The sequence below is a fragment of the Mastigoproctus giganteus genome, chromosome 10 (genome assembly GCF_048544385.1).
Source record: "Mastigoproctus giganteus isolate SK-2022 chromosome 10, ASM4854438v1, whole genome shotgun sequence".
In the NCBI taxonomy this organism is placed as follows: domain Eukaryota; kingdom Metazoa; phylum Arthropoda; class Arachnida; order Uropygi; family Thelyphonidae; genus Mastigoproctus; species Mastigoproctus giganteus.
The window spans coordinates 3,581,484-3,599,649 of record NC_143584.1 but is presented as its reverse complement, the minus strand read 5'-3'; the positions used below and the strand labels follow the sequence as shown (position 1 = coordinate 3,599,649).

Genomic DNA, 18,166 nt, shown 5'->3' with positions numbered 1-18,166 from the left:
TATTCTCGAAACTTTGTCACACCTCTTATATAGCATCAGCCAAAAAAAAAAAAAAAAAAAAAACCTTCATTTCACCCATTCACTCGCTCCAAATGTTTGTCTAGTTCTGCCTTGAATCTATTTAAGCTATCAACTTCTATGACAGATGGACCCAATCATTTTGAAGGGAATTGCAAAGTAATGCATTAACATGTTCACTGCTTCCTAAACACCAATATGTGGATTCAGATTTTAATCCACTTGGAGGGAAAACCACCTTACTTTTAGAACTTTTTCTTATAATTTTACAGAATAAAAACCAGATATTTTTGTTGGAGGGTAATTAATTCAGCATAGTTAGAAAATGGCCCAAAAATGTTTCTACCCTTTCCAATCCAGATTGACTCAATCCTGTGGTTTTCAATTCCAGGTTAAAACTCATCAGAAAAGCCAGAAACGAAAGTTCTTTCAATACACACGTAATGAAAGTTACATTTCCAACCATATTCTTTTTTTTGGAACACCACTTGGCTGCTTGTTTTTATTCGATACATTTATTCATTGTTATACACAAGGTCACTACTAAATGAGGCTACCTGCTGTCTGATGTACCTTCAAGTTTCTACTGAATAACAAATTTACCTACTCTGGGTGCCATTATTCAATTAAAAAACGTATCAGTCACTTTAAGTCAACTTGTGAATATGTAGGTTAGTGCAAATGCATCATTTTAACACTCTAACCTACATATTAGCCATTCTACTCGTAGCATGAGGCCTTTGCCCTTAATAGTCAACTTGTGAATAAACAGTCATTTCTAAAGAGCCTAAATCCAAGTGCTGTCACTGGGGAGACTACTGTCAGAAAGAGGGACAATAGTATCCCTAGGCAGTCTAGCACAAAAATACCACACAGTGTAGCACTTTTTTTTTTTTTCTTTCCAGAAAATACATGTTTTACACAATTTAAACCAAAGAATGGGTATCTTATTTTGAAATATATACAAATGAACAATTCTTTCTTTAGGCATAACAAAAACAATAAACTTTCAGTTTCATATTATCTTTGTTATGTATGCCTTTATTAATATTATAAAGGAGAGATTTAGAATTTGGGAATTATCTGGTCATTAATAAATTATAAATTTAATGACACTTGCAAGCTAATTTATGATGCCATCATTCAGACAGTAAAATTTTTCTTATAATGTCAGCCTATGAAGGATTTCTGGTTTTTGACAGTTATAGTTATCCAGAATAATAAGCATATTATTGCAACATATAAGAACAGTCTAAGAAGCATACATACTGCATAATATTCAGCAACAGCTTTAACTTGTTCATAGTCATCAGCTTTAGCAAGGGCTTGAAGACCATCAGGATACAGTTTCCCACAGCGTGGATACAGTTTTGCTCTATCCTCCTTGGTAAGCTCAGTACCAAATGAATTAATTGTGATAACAAAGGCCCGCCGGTCTGCTTCAAACTGAAAAAAATGTTTGGTTAAAATTTATAATACAAAACCAATTTCTACTGAATATACACCATTATTTGAAGTTTACAATTATACAACACTTGAAATGTATAACTGATTCTTAGTTTTGAATGAGAATTTTAATACTCTAATATTTATATACAAATATTGAAATATATACAATAAAGTTATATTATACTGAAATATAGTATAATTTGCTGGAGAGTGAAAATACTTATAAAGCATGCTCTTCTGTGCATATTTTTTAATTACATAATTTTATAATAATTTCTTTTCATCTTGCTAACCCCCACGCATGCTTTGCTTTGTTAAATATGTAGAGGTAAGATGGAGTAAGTCAAATCTTTTCTATGTAAAAGTCACCTGTCGAAACACACTGATCGATATCAATTATTTACCTGCACATTTGTAGTGTGTGGCATTCTAAAGATCGAATAAATATCACCATGTAATTATTTACCTGCGTTTACACAGGTCACTTAGGAAAAGGCCTGGTAAAAATTCAGATCTTGGGTACCACTCCATACTTCAACTAAAAGTCAGGAAGAAAGCAGTGATCGGCAGGTGCCACTCACTCTTCAGTCCTGTCCCCTTTCCTCCTAGGCTGACATGCCTAGGATGTTTACTCCCCACCTGCCGCTGTTTTAAAATCGGGAACTCATTTTCCAATTTTAAAACAGCAGGATGGTGGGGGATAACACCGTATCTAAGCTAAGCAAGTTGACCCCCTCCTCGACGACACAAAACAATCAGAAACAAAACACATTCACAATAATCACCCGATCACAGAACTCGACTGTACAATCACTCTGTTCTACAACCACGCTAACTGCACAGAGACAAGTGGTACCCAAATAACAGATTTTAGCCAAAGGCCTTTTGTTTGGGGTTTCACTTTCATAATGCAAGAGGAATATTGTTGCATCCGAAAGAGCAGGACTAAAATATTTAACTGAAATATTTACAAACTATACAAATATTTAAAATATTTACAAAATACCAACTAACTATTTACAAATACACAATATTCATTAATATGCAAAAAACATTACAATGGAACATCAAATATTAGACAGTGAAGCACGTGCACAAGGTTGGTGAACACTATGGAGGCAGTTATCAATAATTAATTGCATTTGTAGTGATGTAATTGCCTCGCCCTCTTCTCCCATTGGCTCGAATAAATATCACTAGGAGAAAAACTTTTTTAATGTATAGAGAGAAATACAAAATTCACTTTTTAGTTTTTCATTCAGTACAATTTGAGTTGGCTTCAGTCCTATTCACTTCTGACCATTGAGACTGTGTGTGGGTGTGTGGGTGTGTGCGCACATACAAACTGAACATTTATGTGTGAAATAGTCAAACTTCTTCAGTATTATACTTTACTATATGGGGAACTGATGTGGTAATATTATTAAGAGTTACAAAAAGAACATGAAACCACATTAAGAATATACAGTAAATCCCGGCTTGCTTCTTTTAAGGTTAAACTTGGCAAGACGCAATTCTTTGCTTACATACCAAGCCATCTAAAAATAAAATTAAATAAAATAAGGAAAACAAAATAGAAAAACAGACCTCCGGCATCATGAACTTCTATTTTTTGCTTTTAATTTAACATTCACAACTACCACTAGCTTCAATTCATTTTATCATTTATTTATGTTAATCCTGTTTATTATGATTTAATTCAATGTTAATTTGCATTACATTTGTTTATTTAATCTATATAGAGTGGTGGTCATAACACACTTTATATATCTTAAGTTTGAGTTCTGTTCTGTATATTATTTGATCAGATCATACAGAGACTAGTGGGCACTTTGCTGGATAGCTGACAATTACTGAAATATGATCCTCTTTGGAGTTCATATGTGTTGATGTTTGTTTGAGTTTAGTGTTTCTTCTTTTCATAACTTTCTCAGTATTTTTATAACTCAGGAAGATTCCTCAAGCAAGCCGAGTGGAGAATTGCCATGCAATCAACAGCCAAATATCAATATGGTCATCCAGATCATTAAGAAGATTAAAGAAAGCAAGTAGTAGTTGATACTTCCATTCCATTCGTAAGATATCAGAATACAATAAAGGTGAAAATCAAGAGACCTTTCCCCATGTGATGGCAAAATTTTTGTTTGTTGACAAATGTCTGAATGAGTGGTTACTTACGAATGGAATGGAAGTAACTACTACTTGCTTTCTTTAATATAACGCAAGTAGTAGTTGCTTTATACTACTTGCTTTCTTTTATACTGTCAGACTCGTCACAACATTTCAAACTTCTGTTGATCTTGTGATCAGGCAAATACATTATTTACAATGCAAGAAAATTCTTAAAATACATTTACACTTATCACATCTATTCTACAAAGTTGAGTAGCTGATTACAAGATCAACAGAAGTTTGAAATGTTGTGACGAGTCTGACAGTATAAATAAATACATCATCAATGGTAAGATGAATACCAAACTACTCTGGAATACCCCCCTGCAAGGCAGGCAATTTTTTACTGATAAAACTCGAGATATCTTTCAACAATCAAGTGCTTCTTCTGAGGCTGAGAAAACAGATATGAAGTGAAGCTTTTAAAGAAATTAGGAGGTATTCCCATAATGTGAAAAATGAGTTAAAGATCACTTTGCTATTATGTGTGGAATTGTCTATTCAATTTCAATCTATATGCTATTTCATACTGCCCTTAACTTAACATATATCACAATAAAGGTTAAGCAAAAACTGAAATCAAGACTGAGTGCAACTAAATTAACATTTAGATGCCAAAAGACTCTAAGCCCCTTCATCCGTAAAATGTGAATATGGGCATGAAAATTGCAATTTATAATATAATAGGTGTCCAGGAATTTTATCTGTCCAACAGGAATAAAAAAAAATTCATTAAAAGCAATATTGAAAGGTGTCAGAATAGAGCAAAAATAATGTAAGTGGTTTTGTAAAGATTTAACTTTAAAAAACATTGGCATGCCCCCCTCCCTCCTAACAAAAAATAAGAAATAAAGCTAAAGCCACAAAGTTACTATTAAAATCAGAAAAAAGAAGCAAAGATAGCTGCAAATGAAAGAGAGCACATCCCATACAGAACTGCAGTTATTCAGGTTGTTCATTTTACAATTCAGTCTGTAACAGTATAAACTGTGCCTTTATCAACCCACTGCAGGATGGAAGCCTCCTCAACAATTCACGTTGAGGGAAATGGACCATAATCTGCCACGCTGGTCCAGTGAGGGTTGGCAGATCGACCGTATTTAGCAGTCAGGGGCTTGAACCCCGGTCTACTCAAAGAGCGTGTGCTACTACACTCCAGCTCCTGACCACTGGGCTACGGAAACCCTACTTGCCACTTATTGAGTGACAAAGTGGCAAAACCACTATATTGTTACAGAGAACACTCAAAGGCACTAATTTTATGAAATCTACCAATTCAAAACTAATTTTAATCTAAAAAAAATCAAACAGTTAAAGTCCACGAATACTTTGTTAAAAACTAAAACACCAAAGTTTACACTTAAAATTTTAATCTAGTTATACTATTAGTCCTATTTATACTATTTATGGTTTAATGGTTTAACCTAGTTATACCATTAAGCATTTTTTAAAATATTATGGTAGAAAGCATACTTACAGCTAATATTTCACACATTACTTCTGCCGTGATTCCTCCTAGCTCTTTGCAGAAATCATAAAAAGCTTCCAGATAAGCCTGCAGGTGAGAAACAAAACAGGATTATAAAAAGCCATGATATCCACACTCAATAAATTCTGAAGAACTTGCTTAACACTGCACATACAGAACTGTTATCAGAATGAGTGATCCTGCATAGTGAAAATTGGCAATAACTATCAGCTGCTGGTAAATGGTTCTAAGATTATCTTGGCAACAGAGTAAAAAATTTATTTTAAAATGTTTTTTTTAAGATATTATAATATCTTAAGAGGATATGAAGGCAAAGGGCGATGAATATGTATTTTAACACTACACTACACTGCACTGTAAAGTGCCAACAAAAAGAAACACATACTTGGTGAGAATACTTTGTTTCATCTGTAACTAGCACATTCATAGAGATTCACCCACCTTGTTGAGACATTCATTTTAGTCAGTACTTAGGAAACTACAGATTAGTGTGAAAATCAAAATTAATAAAATCCAATAAAACAAAAATGCCAATAAAAAAAATTCCCTAAATCATATAAAGAAGTATTTCATCAGCAAGAGAAACTTCAATGAATAAAGGATATAGCATTTGTAATCCCTAAACACTGCAGCTCCCTAGCCTCACAACTATATGACTGTGACTCCAAATTACATTAAAGCCAGAGATTCTGGGTACTGGCATCAATCTGAAACAAATCCCCAAGAACATTATTCAAGTTGCTTGACTTTGCTAACACCAAAGTCAAGTTATTAGCCAATGGATATAGCATCTACAAACTGCACTGTTTTAAAGTCAAGTTATAGAATGAGGTGAGGTAAGTTGTTTAACACTACTATGAGTCTGACATACATCTGAAACCTGACAGTCCCTGCTATGAGTCTGACATACCTTGAAACCTGAAAGTCCCTGCTATGAGTCTGACATACCCTGAGACCTGAAAGTTTGACAACAAAGGTATGTCAAACTTTCCCGCCAATTCACACACTATTTATTCATTCAAGTTCTGTGAGATAGCAAATGCTTCCCATTATGCACTGTATTGTACAGATGCTTTATATAGATAGCCTAAAACTGACTAGGAATGGCAAACATGATTTTACCTTGCAGTCACATGAAACTACCTAATAATTAGGCTGCTATATCCTGTTTCATTTTCCTTCATTATATTTGAGAGAGAGAGAGAGAGAGAGAGAGAGAGAGAGAGAGAGAGAGAGAGAGAGAGAGAGAGAGAGAGAGAGAGAGTCCTCATTATCAGAGGATAATTGATTCCAGAAAATTCCACTTAAAATAGGACCAAATGTGTATTTTGTACTTGTACATAGTAAAAAATGGATTGAAGGAACTGAAAAATGAGAATTATTTTATTAGACATTTTTATTATGATATATTGAACAATGTAAGGTTAAGTAAAGTTTATTGAAGTTACACTATTTTTCAATTTTACAAATAAAGAATGAATTCAGAATTGTCCATTTTTTTGCTGTATTTTTTCAGATAAAATTCTGTTGTAGCATTTAATTATGTCTTGTGCTGCATGGTCATGAAGAGGGTCACTCTCACAAAAATATTCAAGTGCTTGGTCAATTTTCTCAAGGGATTCCTTTAATTCTTTAATTTTCAAATCCTCGTAACTGCAGAGACTCAGATAATGAACACTGGCACTAACCCAGCCAAAGTCCATATAAAAATCTTTTTTCCACATATCACTACGTTTTTCATATTCATAAAAATTTATTTCAACAAACAAAGCAATCAAACAAAACATTTTACTTTCTGTTTGTTGGTTTGCACTCTGAGAATGGATATATGACTCTTGCTGCTGACATTGTATCACGTATATGACACATGTGATACAATGGCCAACTGTTTTTTTTTTTTTTTTCATAAGTAAAAATAATTAAATTTATGTTACACCATACAACTTCACATCAATCATATCAACTGGAAATATAAATGCCGTAAGTGTAAACAAGTTGTATGAGACAAGTATTAAAAAAACATACGGTATGTATCTTATGGCTGGAAGTGATACAAAGGGTACTAGGAAAGTTTTGCAATACAGCTTTGTTTATTTAATTTTTTCAAAGTAATTTCCTCTACATTCAATAAACCTCTCCAACCTCCGAAACCAATCTTTAAACCAGTTCTGCCAAGTTTCACTAGGGAGTAAAGCACACTCGTTGTCCCAAGCCCGTAGAAGGTCCTCATCACTGGAAAACCGCCTCCCTTTTAGCTTCATTTTCACATGCGGGAACAGTGCAAAGTCGCAGGGAGCAAGGTCTGGACTGTAGGGAGGGTGCTCGAGAAGTTTCAGTCCTGTCGTGGTCAAATATTCTGTGCAGGCTTTGGCGCGGTAAGCTGGAGCATTATCGTGATGGAGGTACCAGGTGTCCATTCTTCACTTTGGCCGCAGGTTCTTCATAGATCCAATGACTTTAGGCAGGCATTGTTCAGTATACCACTTAGCTGTGACTGTCTTCTGTGTGTCCAAAACGACACGTTCCACAATTCCACTCGATTTGAAAAATACAGCTATCATTTTCTTCTTTACAGATCGGGATTTTCTGACAATTACGGGTGTGTCGTCATCATCAAAGACCCAAACTTTGTTTTGAGCCTTGGTCGGCAGATCGTAATAGTACAGCCAAGTCTCGTCACCTGTCACGATGTTGTTCACATACCGAGATTGTCCCTTATCAAACTTTTTTAACATCTCCCGGCACCAAGTCACACGTCGTGTCATCTGCTCTTCAGTCAGTTGATGCGGCACCCAGAGAGAACAAAGTTTCTTCACGTGCAAATGATCTTGCAGAATCGAACGAATTGCTGGTGCATTTAGGCCCAAAGTATCCTCTATCTGTTGGTAGGTCACTCGCCTGTTTTCGTCAAGCATTTTCCTCACAGCAGTAACGTTTTCCTCCGTAACTGACGTTCGTGGCCTTCCCGGCCTCTCAGAATCCTCCAGAGTGAAATTTCCCCTTTGGAATTCTCTATACCACTTGAATATCGTTGTACGATGTGGACAATCATCATCTAGTGCAAGAGGCATTTCTTCTAAGCACTGGTCTATGGTTAAACCACGCACGAAATTATACCGCAAAACTGTCCTTATCTCATTTCGTGACCACGATGCCATCGCAAGCACTTTACACTCTCACTACTAATGAATAACTGAGCCCATCGACTTGGCGCGGCGGCTACTATGCACGTATGAACATGTCTCAACATGCAGCAACAAGCAGCTTCCTGTGATTCATTGTTGCGTCATATTGCAAAACTTTCCTAGTACCCTTTGTATTTTTACAACTAGGCTTTCAATGCAAGGATCACAAAAAAGAAAAAAGAAAAAAATCTACTTATCATAATTAAGTGCATAGGTCAGGCACAATAATAATAACAACTACTGGTACAAGAGATTCAGCTGCACACACATAGATGAGCAATTCATCCAGATAATAAGACACCCTGACACAATTCCAGAGTCCTTGACTCGAGCATTAACCTACCTGAAGGCTAAGGACAAAGACACCACAAATCCGGAAAAGTACAGACCACTCACTTGCCTTCCAACAATGTACAAGATACTGATCAGCTGCATAACTAAGAAGATATCAAACCATTTGGAGAGCCAAAATATCATGGCTGGGCAGCAGAAGGGATGTAGGCAAATGAGCAAAGGATGCAAGGAGCAATTGACCACTGATGCTGCAGTTATGAAGCAAGCCTACAAGAAGCACCACAACCTGTACATGGCCTACATTGACTACCACAAGCCCTTCAATCCATGCCTCATAGCTGGTTGATAGAGACACTGAAGATCTACAATGGCAACCCAACCCTGACACATTTTCTAGAAGCAACCACAGCAAAATGGAGAACTACCATCGAGGTTGAGAACATCACAACCAGATCAATATCAGAAAAGAATCTTCCAGGGAGATGCCCTGAGCCCACTATGGTTGTCTAGCATTCAACCCACTGTCCACCATGATCAATAACAGCAAGTACAGGTATACCTTAAAAGAAGGGATGAATAACTCATACATCTTACCTAATATATATGGATGACATCAAACTCTATGCCGTAACCGAGAATCAACTCCAACAGCTTAAAATTTGGCCTAGACAAATGCAAGACCCATGGATTGCATCAGGGACATCCAGTTGGACAAAACTACCAGCTGAAGACCAGTGAAGAGATTGAAGCCATGACAAATATCTGGGGATGATGCAGGCCACCAGTAGAACACAAGGAGATCAAAGCCAGCCTGACTGAGAAATACCATCAGAGACTGAGAATCTTGCTAAAATCAAAGCTGAATGGCAAGAACATGGTTACAGCCATAAACACTTATGTAATCCCAGTACCAATGTACTCTATCAGGATCATAAAATGAACCAACACCGAGCTGGAGGAAATTATGAAATCGGCCAGAATAATGATGAGCACGAGTTGCTAACACCACCTGAAGTAGGTCATTGAGAGACTGACCATAATCTGTAAAGAAGGTGCAAGGGGATTTACTATCCTTATTGAACAAGAGAAGAAGGTGATTAAGAACCTGCATGATTACTTCCAGGAAAACACAGTGCCAATCTACCAAGCCATAAGAAAGATAGGCAAATGGAACACAACACTCAACAAGGAGCCGACACTGACACACACAGAAGAAACAAAAGACAGAAAGATGGACAAAGAAGACATCCATGGCAGACTACATAAATATGATGGCTTTCAACGCTTGGCTCACGAATGGAAGGCTCTGCCCAAGACCGAAGGATTCGTGCTCACCATCCAAGACCAGGTAATCAACACTAGGAATTACAGGAAATACAACACTAAGGACCCCGGTGGAATAACATATGACACATGTTGATGATGCCACCTGGCCCCAGAAACAAAACACATCACCGCAGGATGCAAGGTGATCACCCAGACAGATTACACTCACAGACATAACCAGGTGGCTAGGATCTAGGATCATCAGAAGCCAGCACAAAAATACCAGCAGATCAAAGAAAGTTTACCATAGTATAAGTACGAGCCTCAGGCCATACTAGAGACCTCTACTCATGAACACTGTTATATTGTTAGCATTTTCACTATGTTATTTACAAAAAGTTAGAAATCCTTGTTCTTCTTCTTGGTCCTTAGCTGGCAGCTGGGGGAGGCGGTTGGCCACGCAACCAGTATGCTGCTGTGGGTGCCGCAGGGTTTCGGACTTGCTCTGTGATGTTCTTCCATACTTTACGATCCATGGCGTCAGTCCTGGCCTGGTTAAGGTCGAGACGTCGGCTCTTCAAGTCATTTTCCACTTGCTTGGCCCACGTTTTCCTAGGCGCGGTCCGTTGGATGCTCCATTGGGTGGGTCGTTGTCTCCAAAGGAGTGTGGATGGTATTCTGTTCGTGCCCATTCTACATACGTGGCCAAACCATCTAAGCCTTCGCTTCTGGATTTGGTCGGCAATGGTTGGTTGCTGTTGGCATCTGGTGCAGATGGTATCATTAGTGATGCGGTCACGAAGTGAGATGCCCAAAATCTGCCGCAGGCATCGCATTTGGAATACCTCAAGTTTGTTTAAATCTAGCTTGAGACAAATCCATGTTTCTGATCTGTAAAGGAGAATGGCAGGATCAAAGTCCGGAAGAGTCGGATTTTAGTCTTTGAGGAAATGTTGGTCCTCTTCCACAGACACCATTTGAGCGAGGCGAATGCAGTGGCCGCCTGTCCAATTCTGCTGTGGATTTCCATGGTGGATGCAACTTTCTTCTCCTGGACCAGCGACCCAAGATATTTAAAGTCCTGCACTTGCTCGATCTGGACGCCTTCGAGATAGATGGTGGCTTGCGACCCATCTGTTGTCAGGGCCTTTGTCTTATCAGCATTGATCTTCAAACCGTATGGCCGGGCAATGCGGGCAATGTCGTAGAGGATGTCCGTGGCTTCAGAGTCGTTACCAGCAAAGATAGCACTATCATCGGCAAACATCAGGTCAGTCACATAGTGATCCTTGTCATATTGTATACCCCGTCTGTTTCTGAATGCTTGCCTCATAATGGCTTCGACCACGATGTTGAAAAGCAACGGGGAGGCTACATCCCCTTGGCGGACTCCGGTTTGGATGGTAAATTCCTCAGATAAATCGTTCTGGATGCGCACCTGGCTGGTTAAACCGTTGTATGCAGTTTGGAGGAGTGTGATGACTTTTCGAGGTACATGTTCGACCTCTAGTAGTTTCCATAAGGCAGGCCGATGGACATAGTCGAAAGCAGATTTAAAGTCAATGAAAACAATGACAGTTCGCTGTCCACACCGGATCCTCTCCTCCATCAGCTGACGGATGGCAAAGATTTGATCACAGCATCCTCACCCAGGTCTAAATCCCGCCTGTTCTTCTCGACTGGTTTGCTCGCGATGTTTTTGCAGCCTTGACTGGATGATCTTCATAAAGACCTTTCCGATGATGGAAAGGAGGCTGATGCCACGGTAGTTCTTGCAATCCCGGTTATCACCTTTCTTGTGGATCGGTACGATAATGGCTTTCCTCCATGTTAGCGGAATTTGTTCAGTGCACCAGATGGTTTTGAGGAGTGAGTGTAGTCGGCGAAGCAGTACATCTCCCCCGGCTTTGATCGCTTCTGTGGTGACTTGGTCCACTCCTGGTGCCCTGCCATTCTTTAGGGATTGTATGGCTGCTTTCACTTCTTCTACTGTAGGCTCAACATCGACCATGGAGACTTCAGGGGGATCAATCGATAGTGCGGCTTCTGGCGGTCCCTGAGGTGGGTCATGATTATACAATGCTTTGAAGAATTCACTCCACCGTTGCAGGCGTTCGGACGGTGATCGCACGAAGGTCCCATCAGCATTCTTGATGTTGTCACTAGTCAATTTGGTCTTTCCACTCAGACATCTGAGGGTGCGGTAGAGAGTGCGGTACTCGTTCTTGGATGCCGCCACTTCAAGATCGTCTGCCACTTGGTTCCAGTATGCTTCTCTTTCTGCTGTCATCCTCTGTCGGACTTCTCGGTTTAGCTGCCGGTACCGTTCAAAGTAGACCAACTTTGCCTGTTTCCGTTTGTCCACGAGGTCGAGGCACTCGTCTGATATCCATGGTTGCGTTCGACGTCGGGCAGGTGGACATAGGGGCTTGGCACATTCCAGGATGGCATCAGAGATCTGCTTTTCTTCTTCATTTATATCCTCGGGCACGGCTAGCGTCTCGAAGCGGTTGGATAGGGCGATCTGATATGCCCCTTTGTTGGCAGCATTCATTAGCTGCCTCCAGTCCAGCTTGGCTGACCGAGATGACCTTTTTGCATGCCGTAATTTGAGCTGCACCTTAGCCCAAGTTAGAAATTAATATAGTAAATGATCAATATTCAAAGACAATTTTTTTTTTTTTCTTTTGTACAGTACTTATTTAATGTATACTGTACAAAGACATTTAATGTATGTGCTTTGATTATTCACAGATAGTTTTTTCTGCAATGTTTCTAGTGTTATAAATGTTACCATATGCAACTCTGGAATGAAAGTGGTGAACACACTACCAGGACAGTAGCAACCTCAATTATATAAAAAAAAATAATTAAGAATAGTGTTAATATGTGTTGTGCTTAAATTATGGTCAGATGTGATGAAACTCAGATACAGGTAAGGAGACAGTAATAGCTCTTAAAGTAGAAATGCAAATTTTACTGAACTTCAAAAAGGAGAGAAAACTTTTAAGAATAGACAGCATCTCATTCAACTTCGAGTTGCCCTAAGTTTCAGAGATATACGGTAAAAAAAAAAAAAAAAAAGTCTGGTACACTAGAAAGTAGAGATCAGTGGTGGTTTGGGTACATTTGGTGTCACAGGTCCATTCCTTTAGACAGGACCTTGAACAAATCATGATGGATACATGTGCATAAAATTATGTTAGATGTGAATGAAAAATACACAAAAGCAAAAATAAAAATAGTAATAAAAATAATAAAAAAGAATCTACAAAAGCAAAATCTCTTAAGTCATCTTCTGGAAAGATCTTCAGAAGGAATCTACATCTCTCTAATCCATCCTTCTGTATCATCAATAACTTCAATATATTGCTTCACCAACAACTACACTGAAAATTATATTTATTTTTGTTGCAATAAGCATGGTTATTTATATGTTAATTCTTATCAATCATGAACATTTGGTTTGATTTCTGTAAGAAAGCACCTATTTCTCCTATTCCTATAAGGTTTTGGTCTGGTCTTATTCAGTTTTGATATTCATGGCAATTTCCAGGAATACAACTCAAGTGAATATTAGAGGGGTTTCTCATATATGTATATGTGGCAATTCACAAATGAGGTAGCTGGTCTTCCTCTCAGAGATTGTCAAGGGCAGATGTTTATATGGAGACTTTGAGGTATTTGAAAAATTTGAGTACATTAAATAATGGAGATATCTGTACAGTATAAATATATATGTGGTCCTCTAGTTTGAACCACATATATATTTCATATATATGTGGTCCAAACTAGAGGACCCTCACTTAAATTAAGGAAAGATAGTTATAGACTGCATATAAGTAAATACTCATTTGGCCAAAGCATTATTAGCTGTTGGAATAAATTATTAACTAATCTTGTAGAAGTAGAGAGCTCTTATGTAAATGTAAGGAAAGGTTGGGCAGATACCTGCATGAAACCAGGCTTTTTTTTTTTTTTTTTTTAAGATTTATGCTGAATTAGTATCAATTTGTTTTTATTAACCTTAAATTTATTTAAACTTTAGTTACAAATGTGATGAAGTAAACTCTTACCTTATATAAAGTATTTCTGGTGATTTCTATATTCATTTCATCCAGATCTTGTTCTGAGATGCAATATACAAAAAATGGAGCTGCAAAACACAATTTACATTAAATAACTCTGTACTTTCTATACCAAACTTATTACAAGTACTTTGATAATACTGTGATTAAACAATTTCAACAAATTTCATTGATAAGAACATAACAATTATTCTAATGAAATTTGATCATTTTCTATCTCCTACTAACTATTCTTGAAGGTAGAGAGAGAGAGAGAGAGAGAGAGAGAGAGAGAGAGAGAGAGAGAGAGATCTAACCACATAATTATGTCAATAAAAGTACAAAGTTTATCATTATTCATCATTAGTCAACTTCACAGCAGATAGCATATACAAAAGAGAAGGATCAGGGACAGAGATGTACAGCTCAAGAATTGTACAGCTCAAGAATGTGGCACCAGTATCCATTGTCAAACTAATTAAGGTCAGCATCCAAATTTCACTGATAAGAACATAATTAATCTAATGAAATTTGATCATTTTCTGTCTCCTACTAGTTATTCTTGAAGGTGTAGAGAGAGAGAGAGAGAGAGAGAGAGAGAGAGAGAGAGATCTAACCACATAATAATGTCAATAAAAGTACAAAGTTTATCATTATTCATCACGAAGTTAGTCAACTTCATAGCAGATAGCATATACAAAAGAGAAGGATCAGGGACAGAGATGTACAGCTCAAGAATGTGGCACCAGTATCCACTGTCAAACTAATTAAGGTCAGCATCCAACGACCGGTCACATAAGAGAATCTGAAAGCATACACGCTGATCTGGCATGTCGGTTGAGGGATTCTCCAGCATATCCCAAAATGACACAGAAATCTGGCCAATGATCATTTTTGCAGCTGTGACAGGAGCCTCACCTCAATCAGCATGAGAGGTTTTTTTTATTTTATTCAATGCAATTGCCCTTAACTGTGGAGGAAGTTTATACTTGTTTATGGCCCATTCTAAGAGCCAAAATACAGCAGTGAAAAGTAAATGAAGTGCATGCCACTGCATAGAGTAATTTTCAATACTGATTCAGTGTTAATGTTGGTGTGGAATCCTCTATGATCAGCTGATTGGCCCATTTATTTTTGAGGGTCGTCTTACAGGACAGGTTTATCTACAATTTCTGCAAAATGAATTGCTGCAACTGTTAGATGTACCTTTGGCTACATGATGCAGAATGTATTTACAACACAACAGAGCTTCTCCTTATTGTTCTCGTGCAGTGGGTAATCACTTTGATGACCAGTTTCTTTGGCAATGGATCAGTGCAGTGGTCAACAAAATTGGCCACCTAGGTCATCGGACCTAAACCTCTTAGATTTCTGCCCCTTTGAGGGTGACTCTGTATAATACGCACAAAAGTGGAAACACATGATGCATTACATGATTGCATGTTGAATGCTGTGCCATTCATGATGAGTAGTTTAGGTAGCAGTGCATGCACAATTGAGGAACAAGTCGAGAAACGCATTGAATTCAAAGGCAGTATTTTTGAGAATCTACTTTATCCATATGCATGTAAGCACAGATTGTAGCTGTCCTAAATAAAACAGAAATAAATAAATCAATACTTTTTTTATCAGTTATGTTCAGGTGGCTATTGTTATTTTTATTTTGTATTACTGATAATTGCTTTATTTTTTTTCTAAGATTCAAGCAGCCACAACTTTGTAATCATTCAGAATTAAATTCATGTTTATATTCACTTTTTAACTGAAAATTGCTTCAGAATTCAGCTCCTGAAGTTATACCAGAAAATTGTTGTATTCCTCGTTGATATCTTGGTCCAGAAAGGTCTGTCTCAAACTTGTTCTTAAGTTCCAGTACATACTGCTTTTCTCCTCTTCTGTTATCTCAAAGAGCTTCATATTATTTATTCGAGTCAGTTTTTATCCTTTCTTTTCTTACATTTATATCGTGTGCAACTTACCATTCTGTGATCACTTTCAACATTTACCTTGTTCAGGATGGTAACATTGTTAACAATATATCTTCTGTTAGTGAGCACGAAGTCAATTTCATTAGTTGTTAATCCATTTGGGCTCTTCCATGTCCACTTTCTGTTCACCCTTTTCTTGAAAAAAAAAAAAGTGTTCAATACTGACATTCCTCAAGATTCTGTAAATTCCACAAGTCTTTCACCTCTTTCACCAATTCCAAAATTTCCTATAGTTTCCCTTTCTGCAGTGTTTTGTCTCTTTCTAACCTTAGCTTTGAAGTCCCCCATAATAATGGTGTAGTGAGTTTTCTGTTCATATAGAAGTCTCTCAATTTCAGTGTACATTTCTTCAACCTCTACATCATCATGGCTCAATGCTGGTGCATAAATCATTATAACTTTAGCTTGTACCTCTTAGAAATTCTGAGTGGTAGTCTTGACACCCTTGGTGATGTACTTTTGAATTCCAAAATGTTTTTTTATATCTTTATGGGCCAGAAAGCCAACTCCACCTTTTTTTTATCAAGTGGAAATCTGCTGTACACCAGATTTCCTCTTGATAAACTTGTGATTCATTTCTTCGTCTTGTTTCAGCCAAGCCGATGATATTCTAATTCACATTTTCTAATTCCTTTTCCAGCTCTAATATCCTATCTTCACCAATGAGCAATCTTACATTGTAACAGGCCAAGTTCAGTTTCCGTGCATGGCAGCCTGGTCGTACCCAGAGATTCTTAGCATTCTCTGCTTCCACTCTGATCCTCTCACTGCTGTAAGAGGGAAAGTGAAAGCCACTGGGGACTGAGGGCCTTTTGTTTCGGCGTGTTGTCACAAACATTACTATGCTTACCTGTAATTAACATAATTAGTTTAATTTTCTTAGCAAAATTCAGTATGTAACTATATTTAATTCCAGTTATGTAACTATGATTCAATTTAATTTTCATGTTCAATGTTTAGCATTATATTTATTAATTTGGGCATGTTTTATTTTAATTTTTTTTTTTTTTTTTTTTTTTTTGCCTTCTGAAATCTTGTATTTTTAAGCACATGCTTTTATGCAATTTACTTCAACACACAGTAAACTCTTTAAAATTAAAATCCAGTGTCCTCAGAGAATGAGAGGTTTCATAGTTTAAAATTTCCAGGTGAGGCATATTTAGTGATTCAGCAGTTTTGAAAAAGCATGTTTCAATGAATATTTAGCACTAATAGCTGAACTTATTTTATTATCTTATTTAAATTTAAACATTATAAATGCTTATGTCTATAAGCATTTATAATGACTAAAAGTGGTTAAAGTGTAAATAACAGTTCAATTGGTTAAATGTGAACAAAAATATAAATTTTTGTCATATAAACAGTCACAAAAATAGATACAAACAAAGGTCACAGCAAACATCATATACTGTAACATAAATTTTAAACAAATGTGCCAAGTACAATATCGGTGAATGTGCTTCCCCCCCCCCCAAACCAACTCCTCTGTATTGGATAATAAGCTAACTTTATCAATTTGCATGGTTCTGAATTTAGCATTAGCATTAGTAGAGGCATTTGATGCAAGAAAGCGAGCTTATGCAGCATCAGCCAAAAAAAAAAAAAAAAAAAAAACCCCACTTCACCCCTCTGTTCGTTCAAAATACCTGTCCAGCTGAGCCTTAAACTTATTTAGGCTATCAACCTCCACCACAAGGGATGGCAGTCTGTTCCACCAACCAACCACCCGCTGGCTAAAGGAAAATTTCCTCACGTCTATCCTACATCTGTCTTTCCTCAATTTGAATTTATGCCCTCTCAGGTGATTTTTCTGAGCTAGAGGAAGAATCCCATCAGCATTGAGCATGCTTAAACCATTCAATGCTTTATACACCTCTATCAGATCACCTCGCTGGTGCCTAGTCTCCAGACACTGTAATTTGCAAAACTTAAGCCTTTCTTCGTAAGAGCACCCATTTGTTCCATTCACTAATCTTGTTGCCCTTCTCTGTACTCGTTCCAGCAGCTCTACATCCTTCTTGAAATGAGGCCTCCAGACCTGTATACAGTACTCTAGGTGTGGCCTGACCATTGCCTTATACAATGGAATAATCACCTCCTTATCCCTGCTGGAAATATTCCTGTATATCATTGACAATACTCCATGAGCTACTCTTGCAGCCCGTCTGCACTGCTCAGAGAACTTCATATCTGCCTGCACAATCACCCCCAAGTCCCTTTCATTCTCTACCACTGTCA

The 18,166-nt window shown here is 37.5% G+C and overlaps 1 protein-coding gene across 1 annotated transcript in view; it reads right to left on the bottom strand.

The window, feature by feature from the left end:
• The window catches only part of VhaAC39-1 (V-type proton ATPase subunit VhaAC39-1), a 58,640-nt gene that overhangs the window by 14,438 nt on the left and 26,036 nt on the right, over positions 1 to 18,166 (bottom strand). Inside the window, exons 4-6 of the mRNA XM_090383760.1 lie at positions 13,950 to 14,029; positions 5,117 to 5,194; positions 1,288 to 1,464 (exon numbers count right to left, since the gene is read on the bottom strand). Coding sequence (XP_090239886.1) covers positions 1,288 to 1,464; positions 5,117 to 5,194; positions 13,950 to 14,029 — 335 coding nt within the window. The remainder of the gene's footprint in view (positions 1 to 1,287; positions 1,465 to 5,116; positions 5,195 to 13,949; positions 14,030 to 18,166) is intronic.